We start from the raw sequence: 22,314 nt of genomic DNA, 5'->3' as shown, positions 1-22,314 counted from the left end.
TATTTAGAAGTTTAAAAAGGAGGAGTATTCACTTTCACAAATGCAATTGTAGCTGCCACCATTTCCAAAAGTTGTGTAGGAATATGTTATATTTCACAAATTGGTTTTTAACACTATTGTTACACAGCTCTGTGGGTAAAATTTGTTTTTATTCATTACCAATTTTATTGACATAGCTAAGATGTATTCTGTCTGTGCATTTTAAACAGTTATATGGTAACCAATGATTTGTTAGGTTTGTGTGGTTTTACCAGTTCTAAAACCATTCTGAGCATCAGAGAGACAGATTTTAAGGTTGAATTCAATATACACTATTTAAATACTGTATTATTTTATCAAAGATGTCGGCAAATCAATTCAAAAGTGAAATGGGCCTATACAGTAAACTCCCTATTAACCGCAAGCGGATTATCCGCGGTACGGATTATCCGCGCATGCTACGAAAAAATATATAACATATTGTTACGATTTACCTGCGGGGGTTCGTAAAGGATAGCCCAATAAATAGATTTTATTTCACGCACAGTTTTATTTATTACTACTACTTGCCACTTACAAATAATCTTCTAAATTGGCAGATAATTAATTACATGTAAAGAAATGTCAATTCCCCAGTCACTCGTTTCACACACCTGGCTGGGCCGCACTTCCGGCGCAACTCTCACTGCAGCACCCCTCGTGGGTCTCCGCCGCGGGACTCCGTCGCCGCACTTCGCCGCCGCCGTCACACCCTTCGCCGAGATCCCACTCGACGACTCGCTCGCCACTTCACTCGGGACTCCGCCGCGCCCGCGACTCTATCGCCCGGAAACTCCCGACTCCACTGAACTCACTCACTCCCTGCCCTGGAATCTTCGTCCAAGGACTTCGCCACTCTGCCGCACCTGCGGCACTATCGCCCGGAAACTCCGCCGCGGGAGAACTCCCCACTCAGACTCTCTCTCTGACTGACTCGAAGGTCGGCCCAACCTCCTTAAATAGCCCTTGGGTTCCCATCCAGAACAATCGGGCATGTCTCCGAGATATCGCGCGACCTTCGCCGTCGAAATGCCCAGAAACGCATCGTGAGTCCTCGAAGGACGCGGTGGCTGCTCTAAGAACGCCGATAAAGGCGTCTGAGTCATTTTATTCCGCAGTGCGGCCTCTTTTAAGTAACCCGATCTGAGGCAGGTGCGCGCTGCGACGGTCAGGATGTAGCGAGATAGTATGACACGAGATACCAGGGAGAGGATGCGGGTGGAAGGGGGGCGCAGACAGGCCGAACGAGTGCGGCGATGCCATGCACTGCAGCCAAGCGCGATCGTAACAATATGTAAATCTGTATTTTATTACAAGTGAGCAAATTTGAACTCTACTGACGAGTGTATTGTGCGCAGTATACAGTAAAACGCCACAGGCCTTCTCGGAACTCTTGCAGTAGGCTGGCACGCGTTGCTTTTTTTGTCTCTGTCGCACTTTGTTTCTAGTCGTATTGTTGAGCACTTTTATGCTTACATTACTGAAACGTATGTAAAATATTACAATTTTAGCATCATTTGAAATTTTTTAATGTTAATTGTAACTTTTACTGTACATAAATGTTTAGATTTTTAAGTTGAAATTAATGTTTCCTTTTTTTTCCCATTTTCGGCTCTTTTGCGGATTATACGCGATTTCACTATCCGCAGTGGCCCTGCCACTTAATTTCGCGGATAATCGGGAGTGTACTGTAATTTGAAACATTAAGGTTACTTGCTACCTTTTTTATGTATGGGAATCTTCCATTTGCATTTTATTAAAAATATGCTGTAAAAGAGGAATTAGGGGATGTGAGCAACATTAGGGGATGTGAGCAACCTTTAAAACTAAATTTGAAATGCTTTCAGAACCTGCCGATAGGGTTGACTTTAGGGTTTTAATACCCCACAGAACCAGATTCTATATGTGATATTTTGCATAGGAATAGAAAAATTAGTACATATAGAAACTGGTGGATTATTTTTAGGTGTGTAGGTTACAAAAACACAAGCAAAGCTATTGGCAATAATAACAGTCATTTGTGAGAGAATTATTAACCTTCAGAGATGGTTTTTTCTCATAGCCATTTCTCATAATGTGTACATAGATCCAGAATTTTTTGTGATTTTGTTTTATTTTGTTATTAATAATGAGAAGCCCAAATTTTTTATCTCTAACGATTAGAAACTTAGACTCTTTTCGATAGTAAGAAAACAAAGAATAATAAAATCTGTTCAGTTGCGTTTTATATAATTTATAGTAATGTTTTTCTGATTTCAAGGCCTGAATAAGTTGTTTAGAGAACCAGTGAAGATATTTAAACAATGATTTCACACACTTTAGTATAAAAATGTTTATATAATTGTTCACTGCGGAAGTTAAATATCTACCATAATATTTACATCGGACGAATTGTAGATGACAGACCAGTCATGATCAACAATTTGGTAGTAACCAAATTTGTATAGTTTGTGAATGTTTGTAGAAGGAGCACTTCCGTTATAAGTCCCTACGTTCAGTCTTATGATAATTTCAATGGCAGGATGAGGTAGGTCTTCCTTAACTAACAGGTCATGAGCTTTCATGACCAAACAGTGATGCAAATTAGTAAAACAAAGATGCAATAGTAACCAATTGGTAGGTTGCGAGTAGTTAAATTGTGTTAAACGCATAGCTGATATAAAATTTATCAGAGTCTGGGCTTTAAGATTTAATACTAGAACTAGACTGTAAAATATTTAGTGTGTGCATATTTGGCCAGTCAAGACCTGAGACATTAAGTCGCCAACTAATAGTAGATTGCCTTGAGAATTCACTATTTTAACTTCAAGATCTTCAAAGTACGATGCATATGTTGAAGGTGTTGTTTGAGGAGGGATGTAGATGTTACTGAGTGTTAGAATTTTAGTTTAAGAGGTTTTAATTTTTACCCAGACAGCTTCAATTCCTGGTAGGTCATATTCTTGTGTTGGCAATGCAGATATAAATATATGTTTTTTGATGGGTATTAAGGGCGCCGTCTGGCTAGAGAGTAAACGCGTGACCGCGTACATAGCATGTCGTTCTTGCTCGGAGCTGAGTGGCGACATTCGAAACTACTCTTATCTCCTCCTTCTCACTGCCCCACCCCCCTATACCCACCCTCCTCCTCACGCCGACACTGCTGGCCAGATAAGAGCCGCCCTGCCGCCTCGCCATGTTAGTCCAGGAAATATGTATACGAAAAAATCATGGACAAATTGCAAGAAAAGGTTTTTTTACATCAAAATTCGCAGAAAAATTCGTAGAATAACATATCCGAAATCCACTTTCTTTTGGTAACTTTTTTTCCGGGTTTTGTCCCGGAAAAACGCGAAAAAAAAAATAATAACTCAAAACCGGTGCATCTGACGACAAAATCTGTAGAGACAAAAATTAAAGATAATTAACTTTTCCATAACATATCCAAAGTTCAAGAAAATCCGCTTATAATTTCTGCTTCGTTTCCGGGATTAGTCCCGGAAAAAATATTAAAAATGAAATAAATCGAAAATTGTGCACTTTACAGCATAATGGTTTAGGAAAAAGATAAAGTAAACAATGTTTTTCATAATATATTAGAATTTCACACAGATCAACATTTAATTGTTTTTTTTTTGTTTTCCAGGAAATGTCCCGGAAAAAAGTTATAAAAAGAAAAAAAACGGAAACCGTGCACCGTACTTCAAAATAAATCGTAAATTAAATTAAGGGCAAAAAAGTTGCATTATATAATTGAACTTTATCAAAATTTGCTTAAAATTTATGTACTATTGTCCTGGTATAGTTACTATTTATACGATTGAATTCCCATTCCCTTGTACTGAGTGAATGAAAACGCAACTGCGATTAAATATGTCATTGACGGAGGATATTTACTTCATCAGTTACCTTGGCCCCATACTGCAATTTACAACGAGATCGCTCAGCTGTACGTTTCATCTTGAAAAATTATGGATTAGCAACTACTGTATTTGATGGATATGGGAAAACTCACAGTACTAAAGACACAGCACATATGAGAAGAACAAGAGGTAATGCATCACCTGTAGTTGAATTCACAGGAGAAATGCAACTATCACTCCGTAAAGATATGTTTCTTTTGAACGAGCGAAATAAAGGACAATTTTTAAGGTTATTAGCAATACATTTACGCGAAGCAGAATGTCCTGTTGTCGAAGCACCAGGTGATGCAGATATTTACATTGTCCAAGAAGCTCTAAAATGTGCAAAAGAACAGTTGACAACAGTTATAGGAACAGACACAGATGTACTTGTGTTTTTACTCTACTACTTTGATCCACAATCACATAACTTTTTGTGTTTAAAAAGTGAACAAAGGCAGAAGAAAACATGTCACATTAAGGAGCTAAAGCTGAAGCTCGGTTATGAAAATTCTTTTCTGCCATGCATTCATGGAATGTGACACAACATCACACATCTATGGTATAGGAAAGGGGAAAATATTGGATCTGATCCAGAATGAGCCTTCAGGCAACTTGCGAAAGTATTTTCAGATAGTATTCCCAGTGTATCAAAAGAAGACATTGTAAAATCGGGAGAACAGCTGCTAGTACGCCTGTACAATGGGTCGAGAAGTGACACACTCGACACTTTGCATTTTAAAGTGTTTAGTGAGAAAGCAGATACTAGTTCCAAATGTGTACAACCAGAACAGTTACCTCCAACTAGTGCTTCAGCTCGTTTCCATTTCTTAAGGGTTTTCTATCAGATACAAGAATGGAAGGGAATTAAGATGAATCCAGAAGAATGGGGATGGAGAAAATATGGCCACCTTCTCTTGCCAATTTCGACAGACAAGTCAACAGCTCCGGAATGCCTTTTGAAGGTAATCAGGTGCACTTGCAAGGAAGATGGTTGCGGTGCATCCAACTGCAGTTGTAGGAAACACTGCATCTCATGTTCTTCTGCTTGTGTAAACTGTCATGGATCAACCTGTAAAAACCGGCGTGAATTATCTCCCGAGGACTGCAGTTACTGTGACGGTTTTTAAGGTAGGGTGTTCCTACATATTCATGCATGTTTATTCAGTATTGTGTGTTGCAGAGTGCATCCCAATGTGTGTATATTTTTCAATTTCTTCTCGAAACAGGTCACTGGAAATCTTGTGTAAATTTAATTGAATGGTATGTTTTGTGAGAATGGACGTGTCGAATTTATCTTTCAAACGATAAGCAGTTGAAATGAGTCTGATTTTTTTTCTGGAAAATAATTAAGGTAGATTTCAAAAACGTTTTAACACATCACTAACTGAAAAAGGAATATAATTTAAGTGACTTTAAAATATATTATTGAGAATGAATATAGTTCGGATCTGATATAATTTGACATGGGATACAATTCTTTCTGTTATTTAGCCTACATATTCAATACTTTTTCCGTGGCCAATCACAAAATAAAATCTATTTACCAGATTTCAGTGAATTTAGGATTTAGTATAGGAAATCTTGTGTGCTTCTTTTGTCCCACTGAAACTTTTTCAATACGATGTTCCGTTTTCGTTTTATTGAATTTTTTAAGATTTTCCAGGAAAACTCACAAAAAAACTATATACATATGTGTATATATATGAGCAGATTTTGGTGAATTGAAATTATATTTAATACAAAAAAAAGTCTTTAATTTTAGTTACGACTTTCTTTGACGTACGATACAACGTTTTCGTTTTATCTTTTTTTTTTTTCCAGGAAATTTTCTGGAAAACCAAAAACCTATTTTGTGTTGATTTTTGTGTATTTGTAATATATTATGAAAATCGTTGTGTACTTTAACTTTGTCATGAAACATTTTGCTATAAAATGTGCCATTTTCAATTTATTTCAATATTTTAGGTTTTTCCGGGACGAATTCCAAAAAACAAAATAGTATTTATTAGTGGATTTTTGTACATTTTTGATATGTTATGGTAAATTTGGCTCTCTTTAATTTTAGTGTCTATACCTTTCTTCTTAGAACGCACCGTTTTCCAGTTATTAATTTATTCCGCATTTTTCCGGGACAGATCCCGGAAAAAACGTTACCAAAATAAAGTGGATTTCGGTGGATTTTGGACATGATATTCTACGAATTTTTCTGCAAATTTTGATAAAATAAAACCTTTTCTTACAATTTGTCCATAAATCGACCCCTTTTTCTCATAAAATGCCTGGACTATGTGTCTGAATCTTTCTGCGTCCTTTAGTTTACCGTAGCCGGCGTGCCGATTGCATATATGTTTAGAGTGTAGCGATATAGCAAAATACTTATTTTAGTGGTTGATATTAACGTGTTAACAATAAGTTATTGCGTATATGTCACACAGACAAATGTGACTGCATACGTAAAAAATAATTCTGTCTGAATTACTGACTTAGAAATACATGTATGGACACTACTTTACATTGATGGTTGATTACAATGTTTTGTTTTCCCGGTTATTCGCAAAACTACTTGAAAACCTCGATGGTGCCAGCAGTACAGTCACGCTCTGAATGACCAATTTTAATTTACATATATTTAATACCAAAAATGTTTAACTTTTGAACTTTTTTCTTAATTTTTATCTATCTATTTTTTCAAATTTTGATCGGTTACTAAATTAACAGCATTTCTGCACCAAGGGCGCGGGCAGTTTTATTCAGTCTCAAGGGTGTCATAAATACGTAGGCAAACAGGCAAATTTCCAGACTAAAATCAGTAGTAGCGATATTTTAAATACAAATAATTTAAAAGGCACACATTTTTACTAACGGCTGTTACATTTTGAGTTTTGATACTGGAATTTTTTTTTTGTGTTTAAGAATGTTTGGTATGAAATAAAAAGTACATAAGTTTTAAAAAACTTTGATAACAAATGAAACGAATCTAAATCATCAAAGAAAAATATTTATTCAATAATATTAAATCTTCAAGTAACAAAATAAAAATATACCTTACAGCAAAAAACATTTTCTTCAAGGCAGCTGCAAAATAAATTTTTGTCATTCAATTTTCTTCATAAGCACTGCACTACACAGTTTTTCCAGTATGACAATTTGAGTAAACAAAATCCATCCCTCTCAGCACAGACTACAGGTTTAGGTAGATTTCGAAGTACCTATCACTTCATGAAATGTTCAAAAAACTTATATAAACTTCTGAAACTTTTTAAGTATCCTGTACGTTCCACAATATTCAAAATTTATTGAATGAACACTGTCTTATTCCATGGCCCAAAACTATTTTAAAAGATTTAGTTCAATTCATCCAGGACTGAATAACATAGAACGTATTTCATATTACGCCTATGCATTTATTACCTTCTAACACTACTTTTCGTACCTTGCACTAATAAGTGGTCACAAAAAAAATTGCTCTGGATCATTGTTTATGATAATATGAAGATATTAAAAAATAAATTTCAACATAGGTATTTGATAGGAACTATAAAACTTTTTTCAACCTCTATTATAACTGTAAATAGTTCGTCGTAGCAACAATTGTTTCAGCCAAAGGTTTTGGATAATGTTTAGGAGTTTTGCATAAATTATTTCATTTTTTATAGTATATCAACTAAAAAGTTAATGATTTTTTTTGTCTTTTAACCATTTTTATTCCCACGGCTTGGAGTAATGGCTGGTTACATAATATTTTACTTCATATAAACGTTCTTGGCAATATATAGAAAGTAAAATAAAAATATGAATGACTTTGATAGTGTAGGTACATGGTACGGAAGTTTTGTTTAGTTCTTTTTATCTCCACATGAGTTTTTTTTTCAACTTCTTGCGGTCTAATCAATAATTGTTTTGGACCAAAGTTTTAGATAAAAAATAAAAATATACATTTAACATTAATTGTTATATAATTAATTTTTTAAGGGTTTTACCATAAATAATAACGTATTTAATATTGTACATGGTATGGAAATTGAGTTTTTTTTATATTTCTACCCTTGCTATTTACAACCCCTTGAGCAATCGTTCGGCTTATCAAAAATTGTTTCAGACAAAAAATTGTGTTAAAAATTATAACATTTAGAAACAATACTAACAGATTTGATGATGTGTCTACTAAGGAAGTTACGAACTTTTCTGTCCTCAAACTCATGTTTTTTCCGACCCTTGCATTTATGGTTGGTCGTATCAAAAAAATGTATTCAAAGGTTTTTGGTATTACTCCTACGAGTTATAATACGTTCAAACAATGCAGTATTTGTCATAATATGGGATTTAAAGCGATTGTTAAGTTAATCAAAACCTTCCCCATTTTACCACTTTGGTGGGATTATTCCCATTAAAGAATTCGACCAAAATTTTATTACTATATTTTATTTATCAGTTTGGAAATGATTTGTGCACAATTAAGGCAGTATCGTGTCCATAAATTGTATATGTATATACACACAAACGTTTGATTTCACGATGGCTTCGGTATCAATAGAACATTAAACAAAAAATTATCTTAAAATTTTCCTGCAGTTGCACTTTGGAAACGGCTTCAATAACAATAGGTAGTCTTTCTTCGAAATATACCTAAGAATCGACAAACCAAACAAAATAGAAGAAAATAATGCTAGAGATAACCCACAATATAAAATTGTTTTTAAATATAGAACTGTGTTAAAGATTAATTAAATTTTTGAATATATTTACATACAATCCAAAAATAAACATTTTTTCCAACAATGTTCACACCTTTAAGTACTTTCTTATTTATGCAGATACCATTTTTACATGTTCGGTTTGAAATAACCTTCTGCATTCAGTTTTCTCAAACTCACCACACACATATGCACGAGCACATTTAAACTGGTTTTCTTGTTAAACATAATTTCCCAATGAGAATGACACTTGGCATATTACCTGTATAAATACTAGTCCTATAAAAAGTACATTGTAAAACCCAATATTTAAGTTGAAATAAAACCACCGTGTTTTCTAAATATCTTCATTGAAGGACTACATCATGACACGTTAGTGTTACTGGCAGTAATGAATTCATGTAGAACTGTATAAGTTTTTCTTCCATTAAACTTTTACAGAAATGGTCATCTTTTGTGATTTTCTGAAAAAGCATTTCTTTTGGAGTCCAAACGACAAAAAGGCATAATTAGCGACCTGAAACATGGAGTTGTCCCTGAATTTGGTACATGTACATATGACCGATCTTGAGATGCATTTTTCCATCCTTCAATTCACAAAAATTAATTTTTTTTTCTCCAGAATTACCGTTTCAGGAAGCATAGTCTTGGCAGTTGCAGGGCATTTGATTTCAATGATGCCATCACTACCAATGAGCCCATCAGGCGATGCTTCTAGAAATTGTATATTTTCATCAATGAAAAGTCCTGAAGGAATTATGACTAAGCCCACCTCCTGTTCCAGCTGAGTGACTGCATGAGGTTCGTTCTCAATTCCATATTTAGTTGCTTTGTTTCCAGAGAAGGTTGAATATAAAATAGATTGAACTGTTTTAGAGCGCGGTGTTGTTTCTCTCATTTGACAAATTTTTCCGAAATTTGAAGCGGTCAGACGCTTTGCTCTTTCACATTTCCACAAGATACAGTGCCTTTGTCCAGTGGTTGATGACTGGATATCCTGAATTTTTTTTGCTGTCACACTGCAGTCCTCTCAAAAATTCTTCTTTTTTCTTTTCGTATTCTTCAGGATTCATGTCTGGTATCTGAGAAACATTGCCATAATGTGAGTCTTCTGAAAAGTTAATTTTCTTGTTAGTATTCTTTGTGGGGTTTTCCAAGCGCCTCTTTTCTTCTTTTTTCAAAAGAATTTTTTTTTGCTTTTAAATATTTATTTTAATATTCACCAGGACTGTGATTTGTGAATTTTTTGTGAATTTCGGCTTGTTCGTTACCATCTGCATTGCACGAAATAACGGAAAGTTCACTTCTGGTAAGGTATCCACCACGGAGAGAAAAGTTGACTCTTTTACCACTAACAAACTTTGCAACTGTAGGTATTATTAAAAGACTCAGCTCTATTTGTTGTCATGTTTTTCAAGAAACTTTCTGCATGATGAACTACCACATTATTTTCTGACATTATTTCATCCCACATGCCCATACTTTTCATACTTGGAACTATATTCTCTTCTGTGCTTCTAGAACCATCACAATAGTATTCTCGTTCACTGCACTTTGAATGGTCCCCGAATACATGAAATGGTCCATTGTGAATATCACTCCGTAATTCCTTTACACGTTCTTGTTCAGTTATTCCTCCGACAGGGGAAAGAGGAGGAGAAGGGCCACTATCGCCCTGAGCAGTCAAGGCCTCCCCCCCCCCTCCTACGCGCCGCGCCACCGCGGCGGGAGAGATAGCAGCCGGCTGCCGGTACAGCTACAGAGGGCGCCACGAGGTGGCTAGCAGTTTCGCCCGTGCATACGTTTACCTTTATTAGTGCCTCAGAAGATTTTCCGCGGTGACATGCCTGTTTAAATGCAGGAATCAATGCAAGAAGGTACAGGGCGCGTCTAACTGGTGAGTTCCTTAAATTCTGACGGTTTTTACTGCACAAAAAAATAGGTTGAAAAGAGCCATTTTCGTGATATTGGCGGGGTCGCAAAAGTGTTAAGGTGGGTATGTGACAACTTAAATCCACCAGACCGACGTCGAGTGTTCTTTTTACTCCTTTCCTGCCCAAACAAAAATTGAAAATCTCAAGTTCTTTCTAAAGGAGAGATATAGAGGTAAATGTCTACAGTGGCTTCCTTCCATCGTCCAGACGGCGCCCTTAATACATCACCACCTCTTTCTATCACAGTTAGAGATGGACCCCTGTCAGCTCTGAAAATAGTGTAGTTATCATTGAAATAATGGGAGTTTATACTGGAGTTATTAAACCACATTTCAGTAAGACATTAAACCGTGGTCTGTATGTGACTGTTATCAAAAATTCAACTGATTTTGTTCTTAACCCTCTTTCATTTTGATAATAAATAGTGCACTAACAGGGCTTAAACATTCACTAAGAGAGATAATAGATTAAGGTGCTCCTCCAGACACGGTGTTGGAAGAATGGTTGTTTAAGACTTGCTAGTTGATGCTGATTCTTTATCTGAAAGACTGGATATGCTATTTTTTTGAAATTTTATCAGTATGAAGTTTCCCGTAGAATGGACTGATAAGGCAGGCATTAGGGCAGAACATGGTGTTATGAATCCTTTCAAAGTCTTCTTTTAGAACTGTGATGTGGAAAGATATATACCCTCTTTTATCACATAATCGTCGCACGCGCATAATCGTCGCACCCACATTTTAGGGCATCAAACTTGGATAAAAAAAACATCCCGCTATTAGATGCCGAGCGCTTTGTGTAGGTATCTTTTTAGTATAAAACGATGTATTTTAAAGTATAAATATAATATTTATTCAGAAATTACCGCGTACTTATTTAAATAACGGAAATACGAAGCTGTCTGATGTGTAAATTTTCTTTTAAAGACTTTTTAAACGTTATTACCGTCATTGTTCGTCTTCGTCGCCGCAGTGTACCGCTTACAAAAATGTAGCCAGCGCTCGTTGCAATCATTACTGTTTGGTTATGCTGCTTCCTGTAGAGAGCGCGCACAAGTAGTCGAATATCGATATCTCGCCGATTGCATGCAACGCGCGCTCTCTATGCGGAACCGAGTTAACTACATTTGATATCCCGCTCACTCGTGGTGTTTACTACGGTAGTTACGTGTTCGTTCGGCTTGCATTTGGATCACAGATTTTAGTTTTCTATTTAAAGTTTGTTTTTTTATTTAAATTTGAAGAAAGGTTTTTGTTGCATGACTTACTAAATTAAATTGTTTGGCGAGCTCTTTTATACTTCACTTTGTAAATAAACGTACTGTCCATGAATGGGTTTTGTTTTTATGAATACTTTATCTAACAAAACAAATTTTTTTCCACATAATCGTCGCACCCCTACTTTTCAAACTTGATTTTAGAATAAAATGTGCGATGATTATGCGAGAAAACACATTTTGGATATCAGTGGTGACTTTTATACACCTTTAAGTTATAAGTTTTATTTAGAAATCAGCTTTCGAGAAATGATAAAATACATTTTGAAAAAAAATATTAATTTTTCTTAAAGTTTATACACATGCATATAATTGAAACCATTATTTTATTTAGCCAGCTTCCCTCAGTTCTTTAAGTATGAACAATATTTCTTTGATGCTCGAATAGTTTCCTGCGCAAAGCGAACCATGTAGAAGTCTTAGCCTGTCAACCAAATTGTTAGGATCTTCCCATGAGATATAATCAATCTCTTCTGCTACGTTCATCTTCCATGTATGTTTATAATAAATATTATTATCCCTGGTATCTTCTGTTTCAACACCAACCACAAGGTCACTTTCATCATCGAACCAGTGATTATCACAAGCTTGATTAGGATAATTTATTTTATTACGTCGTTTCCATCGTTTTGATCTCAAGCCACCATCACTGTCTTCGCTCTTGGCCACTTTAGGTGCTTCACTTGGGAGAGATTTAATTCATTAGCAATATAATCCACTATTGGGGTTAAAACGAGTTACAAATAGAGCTTCAGTTATTTTAAAGACTGATTATGAGACTGTTTTTAATGAGAAGATATTTCTTATACCAACTTGCATTGGTGTTTTCCTCTCTCAATAATGGCGGTCTACCCTTCCCGACTCACTTTTCGTTTGAGCTTCTGTTTGTATTGAACTTCAGTGAAAACTTCTTCTTCATCAGTTTGTGTGTTTGGAAAGTAGTTCGTGCTGTTGCTGGCGTCGCGGGAAAACAGCTGCGTCACCCGGACAGATGTTTCAACATTCCTTGCCATCTATTCTCCAGTCTTGTTTCCTGTGGAATTGCCTGTTACTTGGCTAGAGGATTTTTTTTATCATTTGATTTTTTAACCCTTATTTCTTCGGTTCAGTTTGTGTTTTACCAACATTTTTTATTTGGATGACTTCTTCTTTTAAGTTTGTAAGTTCATTTCTGGAGTAATCTAATTGTGTCTTCAATACCTGGTTTTTATTTTCGAGATCATCTATTTTGGTATTCTTTATTAATACAAGATCAACTAATTCAATAATCCTGGTAAAAACTAATGGCATCAAAATTATTTCAGCACATGGCGAAATAGTGATTATAACTTCTTTGTTAATACAACCAAAGATTTTTTTTTTTTTTTTTATGCGAGTTCAACAAATTTTTGATGAACAATGAGCAGCATCAGAAGTTTAATTTGCTATGCAAAAAATTGCAATGTAATTTATTCTGCTGTGGAAGGTGATCCTCGGGTTTATAATTTCCAAAAGACATATGGTGGTAAATATAAAATTTTTGTTTTTACAAATGCTTGTGTACCATCTAGTAGTATAATTTTAATAAAATTTGAAACTTAAACTTTATGTGTTAAATCAATTATTAACCCCTTGACTACAATGATTTCGCCAGTATTACAATTTTTAGTAATATTCAAGTAATTGTGTAGAAGAGCTCAGTTTAACAAGTTGTTAGTTTATGTTAGCTACTTTAAGAATATTTTATAACAGTATGGATGAGTGGTTATGTTAACTATGTGAAAATTACCATGAAGTCATTTCGGTAAAATTCTTGCATCAAAACTTTTCTGTACATAAAATAATAAAATTTGGAAAATACTTTTTTCAAACACTTAAGATGTTTAATATTACTAGAAATGAAAATATAATTTTTCTGAAGTTTGTTTTTATGTCTCAGCCCTTCTCGTAACTAATTACAGCAGATAATATGTTATAATATGTCACCATAGATTTTTAAGCAACATTAATATGAGGGTTAAAAAAATTAGCTCCATTTGTTTTAGAAGCACATTCCAAGAATTCTTTGGATTAAATGGTACAGTAAGGAGCTATTACGTTAATACTACAAATTTTTTTTTTTAATTTTTCCTTCTAAACTACAAATTTATTTAAATTATACTAATAGTAATATGGTAGAATTTGTAATCACATTAATTTTATATTTACCGCCTTATGTCTCTTGAAAATTAAAAAATCAGAGGACAACATTCCACAGAAGAATCGAATTCATAGCAATTTTTTGCGCAGCACCTTAACCTACTGACGACACCACCCATATTGCATTGAAAAATTTGTTCACCATACATAAATTTAAAAAAATAAATAAATAAAAAATTTGGTCTAGTTGTATTATCCAAGAACTTATATGGATAAAGGAATATCAAACTCCTAGAACTGAACCTAGGAAAACAATTATCTACAATAATATTCCCAAGTTTCTGCTAATAATTAAACTCAAGAGTATAAATAACTTAATAAAATAAAGTATTGCTTACAAATAAATAAATTCTTCAATTTTCAAAATTTCAAATAAATTTTTTTACATAATGTAATGATGATCTTACTTTAAGACTAATTATGTTTGTTTATGTTACGTTCATAACATTATTTGCATTTATGCCATTACAAAATTTTAATAAATGAAACATTAAAAATTTACATTGAATATCCTGCCATTCATGCAGCTGTAGTAGATCTACACGCAACCTGAAGCAGCACTACCGCTTGTGAGTAATATTTATATTTTGGGAGAATTTGTTTTAAATATGTAGGTGTGTGTGGAGAGGGCAAAAAAAAAAAATAAACAAAACACAAAGTAAAATTGCTGTTACCACTATGGTATACCATTTACTCTATGGATATATAGATATAGAAAGGTATAGAGAGATAAATATACTGAGATTTATAGAGGAACATATATAGAGATAGATGCTTCATATATGTGTACCAACTTCAAACAAATCACAAAAACATTGTGTGCCTTCTCTTTTCTTTCTATTTCATTTAACCAAACTGAGCCGCAGAACGCGTGGCTGGGCACAGTTAGTATGCTAATAAAAAAAAAATGTTTTCACTATACAAGTAAATTCAACACATAACAAATAATATTATTTGCATTAAAATGTTTTTCATATTATATTTTTGGGAGAGACGTGAGTATATTGCACGCAACTTGAGCAACGTGCAGCGACCATACCTGCCAACGTCCTCCTGCAGCTGCGCGTGCAAGCGCTCGCGAAGGCGGAGTCGCTCCTCACTGTCTCGCCTGAGGAAGGCCTCGGTACAGGCGGTACCAGCGGGCAGCCCTCCCGCCATGAGTCATGTCCCCAGACACCCGGGCAGGGCGAACCCCCTCCAGCCCCTCCGTCCTGCCCGGCCCTGCAACACAGTCGCAGACTCACTACTGCAACATGTCTAACTGGTAGAGTATGGAGCCATACTCCAGGATAGCATATGCTCCTGCAGCGCTGGTGTTATGTTGTTGGACTCGTGTTACCATGCCACAGGAGGCTTGAGTTACCAGCGAATTTGACTACTCAAGAGTGATGTGCATCGCATCAAGGCATTCGAACATTCCTTGCTTCCTGGATATATCTGTACCGTACAGCACCCACCCTCTATCGCAAGGCTTTGCACAGTACTTGTTCAAAATTCTGTTTATTGGAAACAAGTGTGATAAATGAACTAAACAAATTTAATCTATCACCTACATATAAAAATTAATAATATATGGCAAGGGGCACTGCAATATTACAACTAAATTTTTACCTGTAAATGATTACTTAGTAAATAGATTGGTTTACATTAGCATAGCTACCATTTGCATCAAAAATTTCTTTTTCATGATTTTCTTTTGTCACCATTAATGATAAAATAATGTAACTTTAGTTTTAACTGGTTAGTAAAAAATTTATAAAATATTAAAATATATAAAATAATTGTTTATATTATGTTTTATTAATTAGATATTTTTTGTTATTAATGATTTATTATTGAAAAATATACATAATTATTCATACTCACATATTTTTAAAGTTTCGTAAATATTTGACCATTTTAATAGAATCGCCAGTGTTTCTAGTTTAAAGGAATTTACGTTTCTGGTTTTATGGTATTGATCACTTGAAGATTTCTATTAGAGTTGAATGCAACAAGATATGTAAATTTTATTTTGTTTGTAAATGTGTAATGTGTTTTTGTTTAATTACAATATTTCACAGAATTCAAGGTGCACTGTATTTGTTTCAGACATATATTAATTTGAGAACGAACCAAGTTTTGTGATGATAATTATCCTAATGGTGTGCTTTAGTGAAATTTTTATTTTTTACAATGCATTAGGTAATGTGTTTTTTCCTGTGAAGGCTAGGTGCTTCCCAATGTACCTATGTATTGTAAAATAAAGTGTTAAGTAATTTATATTAGGTCAACAACATTTAAATTCTGTAGTATCATTGGAATGTCTGAATACTCAAAAAATTAAGCTCTTTATTCAGACTATATTTGGGAAAATTGTAACTAGCATAGAAGTGGAGAAAAATTGTTTAGTATACCGAATTAAAAAAAAAAATCTATTGATGGAAAATTTATAATAGGTACGTTAATTTGATGATTTTAATAATTATCTTGTTTAAATTTCTCATTTTTAATCATTTTTACCATACAATTTCTTTGTACTTTATCAGCTCCCCACTGTCAAGTTTTATTTGTTTGGAATATAATTGGATTTTGGAAAAAAAAAATTAATAATCAAGCAACATTAGAAGTAATACGAACTCCATTCTCAGATATACACACATACATGTATATTTTCAAAATAAGCTGAGCTTTTCCTACACACGTCACTCCCGACTTACAGTCTTAATATCTCGTTCACATTGAGGTTTTAAAGTTAACGGAGATGAGATTAAGATTGGAGCACTGATGGAATGGAGGGGGAAACTGGAGTACCCTGAAAAAGCCCCTCAGCTAACGGCAATGTCTGCCCTTTTCCAATTTGCATAAAGTTCAGAGTTCGACCCCGCCTGGGATCCAACCATCAACCACCAGGCCCCTTGAAATGCAGCTGTCATGTCAAATTTTCAGTCCAACCCTTGTTACTTCGACAAGTATTACAATTGTCTGAATGGAGGAACTTAAAATACAAACAAGGTAATAAATACCTCAGTGGGTAAATTTCTTGAGTGCAAAATTTCCCTACTTAAAAAGAGAAAATTTATACCTTCCTTTATTTACCCTAAAACAGCATTTGAAAATTCCTACTGTATTTCAAGAAACACACTTTTATAGGTGAAGTAGTGCAGTGTATGTAATAGTGTATTGAAGTCAGTTTAACATTACCACCACATTTAACTACGTGTATCCATTTTAATGCTACTTGTGTAAATGGAGAATTTGTATTATTAATTACGGAAAATAATTGTGTCATGTGTGTATTTTTATTAGTAAGGAAAATAGTCCCGTATCGATTCTAACAAGTGTTTTCATGATTCCAGTTTCAAAGCCCAAATAATTAATGTAGACTGTGCAGTACTGTGGCCTCCGCCTGTGCTTGCTATTGTGATGTAAATTTATGTTGTGATTTAATAGCACAGCCAAAACCATTTTCCACGAGAGATATAGCCTACCTTATTGTTGTCATTGCCCTGCTGCCTACTGTTTCCTTGATACTAACTGTGACATGATCCTATGGTTCTCTAGAGATCATTAGGAATATAGCGTAGCTGAGACTGTTTTCAAAAAGGCAGGTATGTTTAATGGATGCTAGGAGACCTGCTAGGAAGGGAGACTTCTGGCCATTTGGAAAGGGCAAGGTTTGAGCAGCAGGGAAGAAGATAGCAACTAGATAGTGAGGAAGGTGGAGAGAAGGGGGGTGATTGTGAATATAGAGCCGATAGCAATGCTAGGGAGGAGGTGACAGCTAAAGTCAACAAAACTCAGATTGGTTGGACGGGGAGCGAGGAAGGAGGAAAGAGGGGGGTGGAGTTGGATAGGGCTGCAAGAGTGCTGGAAATCGGGGTTCTAAGGGGAAGGGGCACTCGTATCAGGGCGGAAGGGACAGAGGCGCAAAGGGGAAAATGCCAATATGTAAAAGTCGCAGTTATAAACTGTAGAAGTATATATAAGAAGGTGGAGGAGTTCTGGGGCAGGGTGGAAGCCTATGGGGCGGATATCATTGTAGCGGTGGAGACATGGTTGGACGAGGAAATTAGAGATGGGGAACTGAAGAGAGCACACTTTGAAATATTTAGAAGGGACAGGAACAGGAATGGAGGAGGGGTAATGGTGTGCATGCGAGAGGGACTCTGTGGTAGGGTTGTATGGGTTGGGGGGAGAGCGGAGTTATTGGAGATGCAGTTCCAGGTAGGAGAGAAAAATGTACGGCTGATTGCGGTGTACCGGCCACCAGGGCAAGGGGATGAAGCCATACGGGAGGTGCAGGACAGGTTGGACATGCTAGGGGAAGGCAAGTGGGTGATAGTGGCGGGGGATCTGAACATGCCAGGGGTGGCATGGGAAAAGGGGCCGGAGGGGATGGGGTCAAGGGAACAGAGATGGGCATCTCAACTGGCAAACAGAGGACTGGAGCAGGTGGTGACTGAAAGCACCAGAAAAGGTGCCAGGAGAGGAGAGCAGGATGACGGGAACCTGTTGGATGTGGTACTTGTGAGACCAATGGAGGCGGTCAGGGGAAGTGTGGTAATGGAGGGCATCAGTGATCACAGGATCCCAGTAGTGGAGTTAGACGTGGGCTGGAGGGAGAAAAGGGTAAGGAGGGGAAACGTGGTAAACTGTTGGGGTAAGGCTGATAGAGTGGGGGCAGAGGCATTCCTGAAGGGGGAATACAGTAGATGGGTAGATATAGAGGACCTCGAAGGTAGATGGGCTGCCTTAAGAAATATTCTGCTGCAGATGGCTACACGTTTTGTACCTCAGAGGAGGGTAGGCCAAGGAGGTGACCCTCCCTACTATGGAAGGGAGTTGAAAGTGTTGAAAAGGAAATGTAGGAGGCTGCATGCGAGGGCAAGGAAGCTTGGGGGAGAGGAGATAGAGGCGGAAATGAAGGCGCTTGGGAAGGAACTAGGGAGGAAATCGCGGGAAGCAAGGGATGCTTACATGGAACAGCTGATGGGGGAAGGGGGGACGGTAAATGGGGCGGAGCTCTACAGATACATAAGAAGAGTGAAGGGTGAGGAGGGAATAGGGGTTCTCAGAGGAGGAGGGGGGCAGGAATATACAGAGGACAGGGAAAAGGCAGACTTACTGCAGGAGCAATATCTGGCAGTATTTACAAAGGGGGAGGCATGGGAGGGTAAAGAGGACGACAGTTTAATGGGCAGGAAGGCCTTTGAGCTGCGACTGACAGATGTAATTAAGGTGATCAGGAGGTTGAAAGGGAGAAAGGCAGCTGGGCCAGATGGTATAGGGAATAGTCATTTGAAGTTGGGTGATAGGGAGATTGGGAAGTACCTGTTGGAGGTTTTCAAGCAGTCTCTGGAGGAGGGGAAACTACCAATGGAATGGAAGGAGGCAGTGGTAGTTCCCATCTACAAGGGGGGAAATGATAAGGCGGAGCCAGGAAGTTACAGGCCGGTCAGTTTGACGTCCTGTGTAGGAAAAGTGATGGAGAGGTTGGTAGGAAGGTACGTAAAGGGGGAAATGGAAGATCTGGGGTGGGTGGATAACAGGCAGCATGGATTCAGGATGGGGTTCTCATGCGAGACCCAGATGGCTGGGCTGTTGGAAGACCTGGTGGAAGCGGTGGACGGGGGGAAGCAGATAGATGCAATCTTTATAGATTTTGAAAAGGCGTTTGATAAGGTCCCCCATAGGAGGTTAATGGAAAAGGTTGAGTTGCTGGTGAGGGATGGAAGGGTGGTAAACTGGGTGGGTGATTTCCTGAGGAATAGAAGACAAAGAGTGAGAGTGGGTGAGGAAAGCTCCGAGGAGGGGGAAGTGACGTCGGGGGTGCCACAGGGGAGTGTGCTGGGGCCTCTGTTGTTCACAATTATGATAAACGATCTGGGGGAGGGCATGAAAGCCAGATGGAGGCTATTTGCAGATGACTGTGTAGTGTATGAGGTTGTGGGGGAAGGGGGATGTTTAACAGAGGACTTGATAAGGTTGGAGCAATGGACGGAGAAAAATGGAATGTCCTTGAATGTTGGTAAGACAAAAGTTGTCAGATTTACAAAGAGGAGGAAAGTCACACGAAATGTATATTACTGGAAGGGGCAGGAGATAAGAGAGGCAGCAGGATATAAGTACCTGGGGGTGACACTGAAAAATGACCTAGGATGGGCGGAGCACATAGAGGGGGTGGTCAGGAGGGGAAGGCAGGCGCTGGGGTTGCTTGGTAGGACCCTGCAGGGAGCTGGGAGGAGGACAAAGGAGAAGGCATACTCCACATTGGTCAGGCCAATGTTGGAGTATGCGGCGGCGGTCTGGGACCCCTACCTGGTGACTGAGGTGAAGGAGCTGGAAGGGGTGCAGCGCAGAGCGGCTAGGTGGGTGATGGGAATGTGGAGAAGGAGGGAGGGGCAGGATGGGAAACTGCATAGCCCAACGGAAATGATTAAGGAGTTGGGGTGGGAAACGTTACAGAGGAGAAGAAGAGTGGAAAGGTTGGTCAGGATGTTCAAGGTGCTGAAGGGGGAAGGGGGATGGGGGCAATTGGGAAGCAAAGTACATAGAGGGGAGTACAGAGGACGAAGAGACCACAGATGTAAGCTCCAGAGGGTGTGGAGGCGGACAGAGAGAGGGCGGAACACCTTCCTGGTGAGGACGGGGAGGGAGTGGAATGGGCTGGGGGAGGAAATGGTGGAGGTCAGGGATGGGAGGGAGCTGAGGAGAAAGCTGATGGAGGGGGGGGGGAGAGGGGAGTGAGTGGGAGTTCTTGCCACCGGGTGAAAGCCCAATTGCAGGTTAAGTAATAATAATACATTATGGCCAGGGTCAAAACTATTTCCGTCCTACTTTGTTTTCCATTTCAAGTGAATATTGAACAATATTGAATAATATTCACTTTAAATGGAAAAACATATTAAGGTGGTAAACAGTAGTGACCCCAGCAATTATGTACTAACATTAAACATCCCCGTCTATTTGAAAACAGCCTTGGCTATGCTACATTCTTAAGGATCTCTGGAGAACCACAGGATCAGGTTGCAGCTAGTTTCAAGGAAACAGCAGGGCTGCGACAACAGAAACAGGGTTACCTCTAATTGAAAACAGTCTCGGCTACGCTATTAACGCACAAAATGGTGGCGACAGTGTCACTGTACAGGCTACCTACTTTAACCTATAAACTGTAGTTTTTCAGAATCCAGTAGGAAATTTTTAAAAACTGTGTTTAGGGTAAATGGAGGAAGGTCTGTAGTGTATTAAAAACACAATTTTCGGAATTTAATCATTTTATTCACGGACAAACCACTATCTATAAATTTAGCCCTAAGAGTAGAGTCTTCTGGGAACTAAAGCAAATAATAAGAATAAAGTGAATGGTTGGTTAGATTAATTAGCTAATCGACAATACGAAAAACACTATAAATATTTTTTTTCATTCAAAGGTTTTACGTTTTATTTCTGTTGCTGTCCTAAAACATGGGTGTTTATATTTAAACTTTTGACAGTTGACAATTCCAAAAAAAAAAAAAAAACAATCGGCATTTATAATTTCCAGAATACGCCTTTCACATAGATGTAACAAAAACATGAAAACATTACATATTAAAATTACTTTTACTATTACTTAATAAATTATGTAAATAGTACAATAACATTTCGCAGTGAAGCCCTACGCCCTATCGGACTAATTCCGAACAGTGGTATGGTAATTATGTTCTAACCAGGATCCCTCATTAGTAATTGGCGACATGAGTGCTACACAATTATTAAATCATTTACCTTCACAGCTCCAAAAGTAAATGATAAATATTTCAATAACTAAATAATCAATTCAATTCCTAGCCTTACTTTTCACCACTAGACAGTCGACAACTACCAAACTTGGCAGACGATAGTCAGTAACCCATTACAAATCGAACACCCCAGGCGTAAAACTTAACAAATACAAGCAATTTTTGTGGTTCGCTGTACGAAAAGGAATAGCGTACGATTCATTCGGTGTATTATTTAATTTTCTGTACAGTTTAGGAGCTAATAATTATATCCAGAACAACTTTTACTGTCAATACAGTCGTAGAGTTTATTATCAATTAAAAATGCAACTCTAATGGCTTTAACAAGTATAATTTGTACACTTTCAGATGGAAAAAAAATAAACAATCAGTGCAATCGATTAAGTCTGCTAATTAATACTTGTTTTAATTGTTTAACATAATATCCATTATTAGAATTTTGTAATATAACTTTTATGCTAGATAATGTATATACTCTACATATATTAGTAATAGTGTATGTAATCATATACATGTATTTCATAAAAATTGTAACCATGTTGACAAGCCCTATATTCAGAGAGCCAC

At 37.0% G+C, this 22,314-nt stretch overlaps 1 protein-coding gene across 1 annotated transcript in view; it reads right to left on the bottom strand.

The window, feature by feature from the left end:
- LOC134539417 (uncharacterized) overlaps positions 1–21,845 on the bottom strand; it is a 61,820-nt gene extending 39,975 nt beyond the window's left edge. Inside the window, exons 1-2 of the mRNA XM_063381444.1 lie at positions 21,734–21,845; positions 15,024–15,205 (exon numbers count right to left, since the gene is read on the bottom strand). Of these exons, the coding sequence (XP_063237514.1) occupies positions 15,024–15,142 (119 nt within the window). The 5' untranslated portion in view covers positions 15,143–15,205; positions 21,734–21,845. The remainder of the gene's footprint in view (positions 1–15,023; positions 15,206–21,733) is intronic.
- Positions 21,846–22,314: the final 469 nt, after the last annotated feature.

Source organism: Bacillus rossius, chromosome 1, assembly GCF_032445375.1.
Source record: "Bacillus rossius redtenbacheri isolate Brsri chromosome 1, Brsri_v3, whole genome shotgun sequence".
In the NCBI taxonomy this organism is placed as follows: Eukaryota; Metazoa; Arthropoda; class Insecta; order Phasmatodea; family Bacillidae; genus Bacillus; species Bacillus rossius.
Note: the sequence above shows the minus strand (reverse complement) of the source record. Positions and strands in the feature narration are given on the sequence as shown.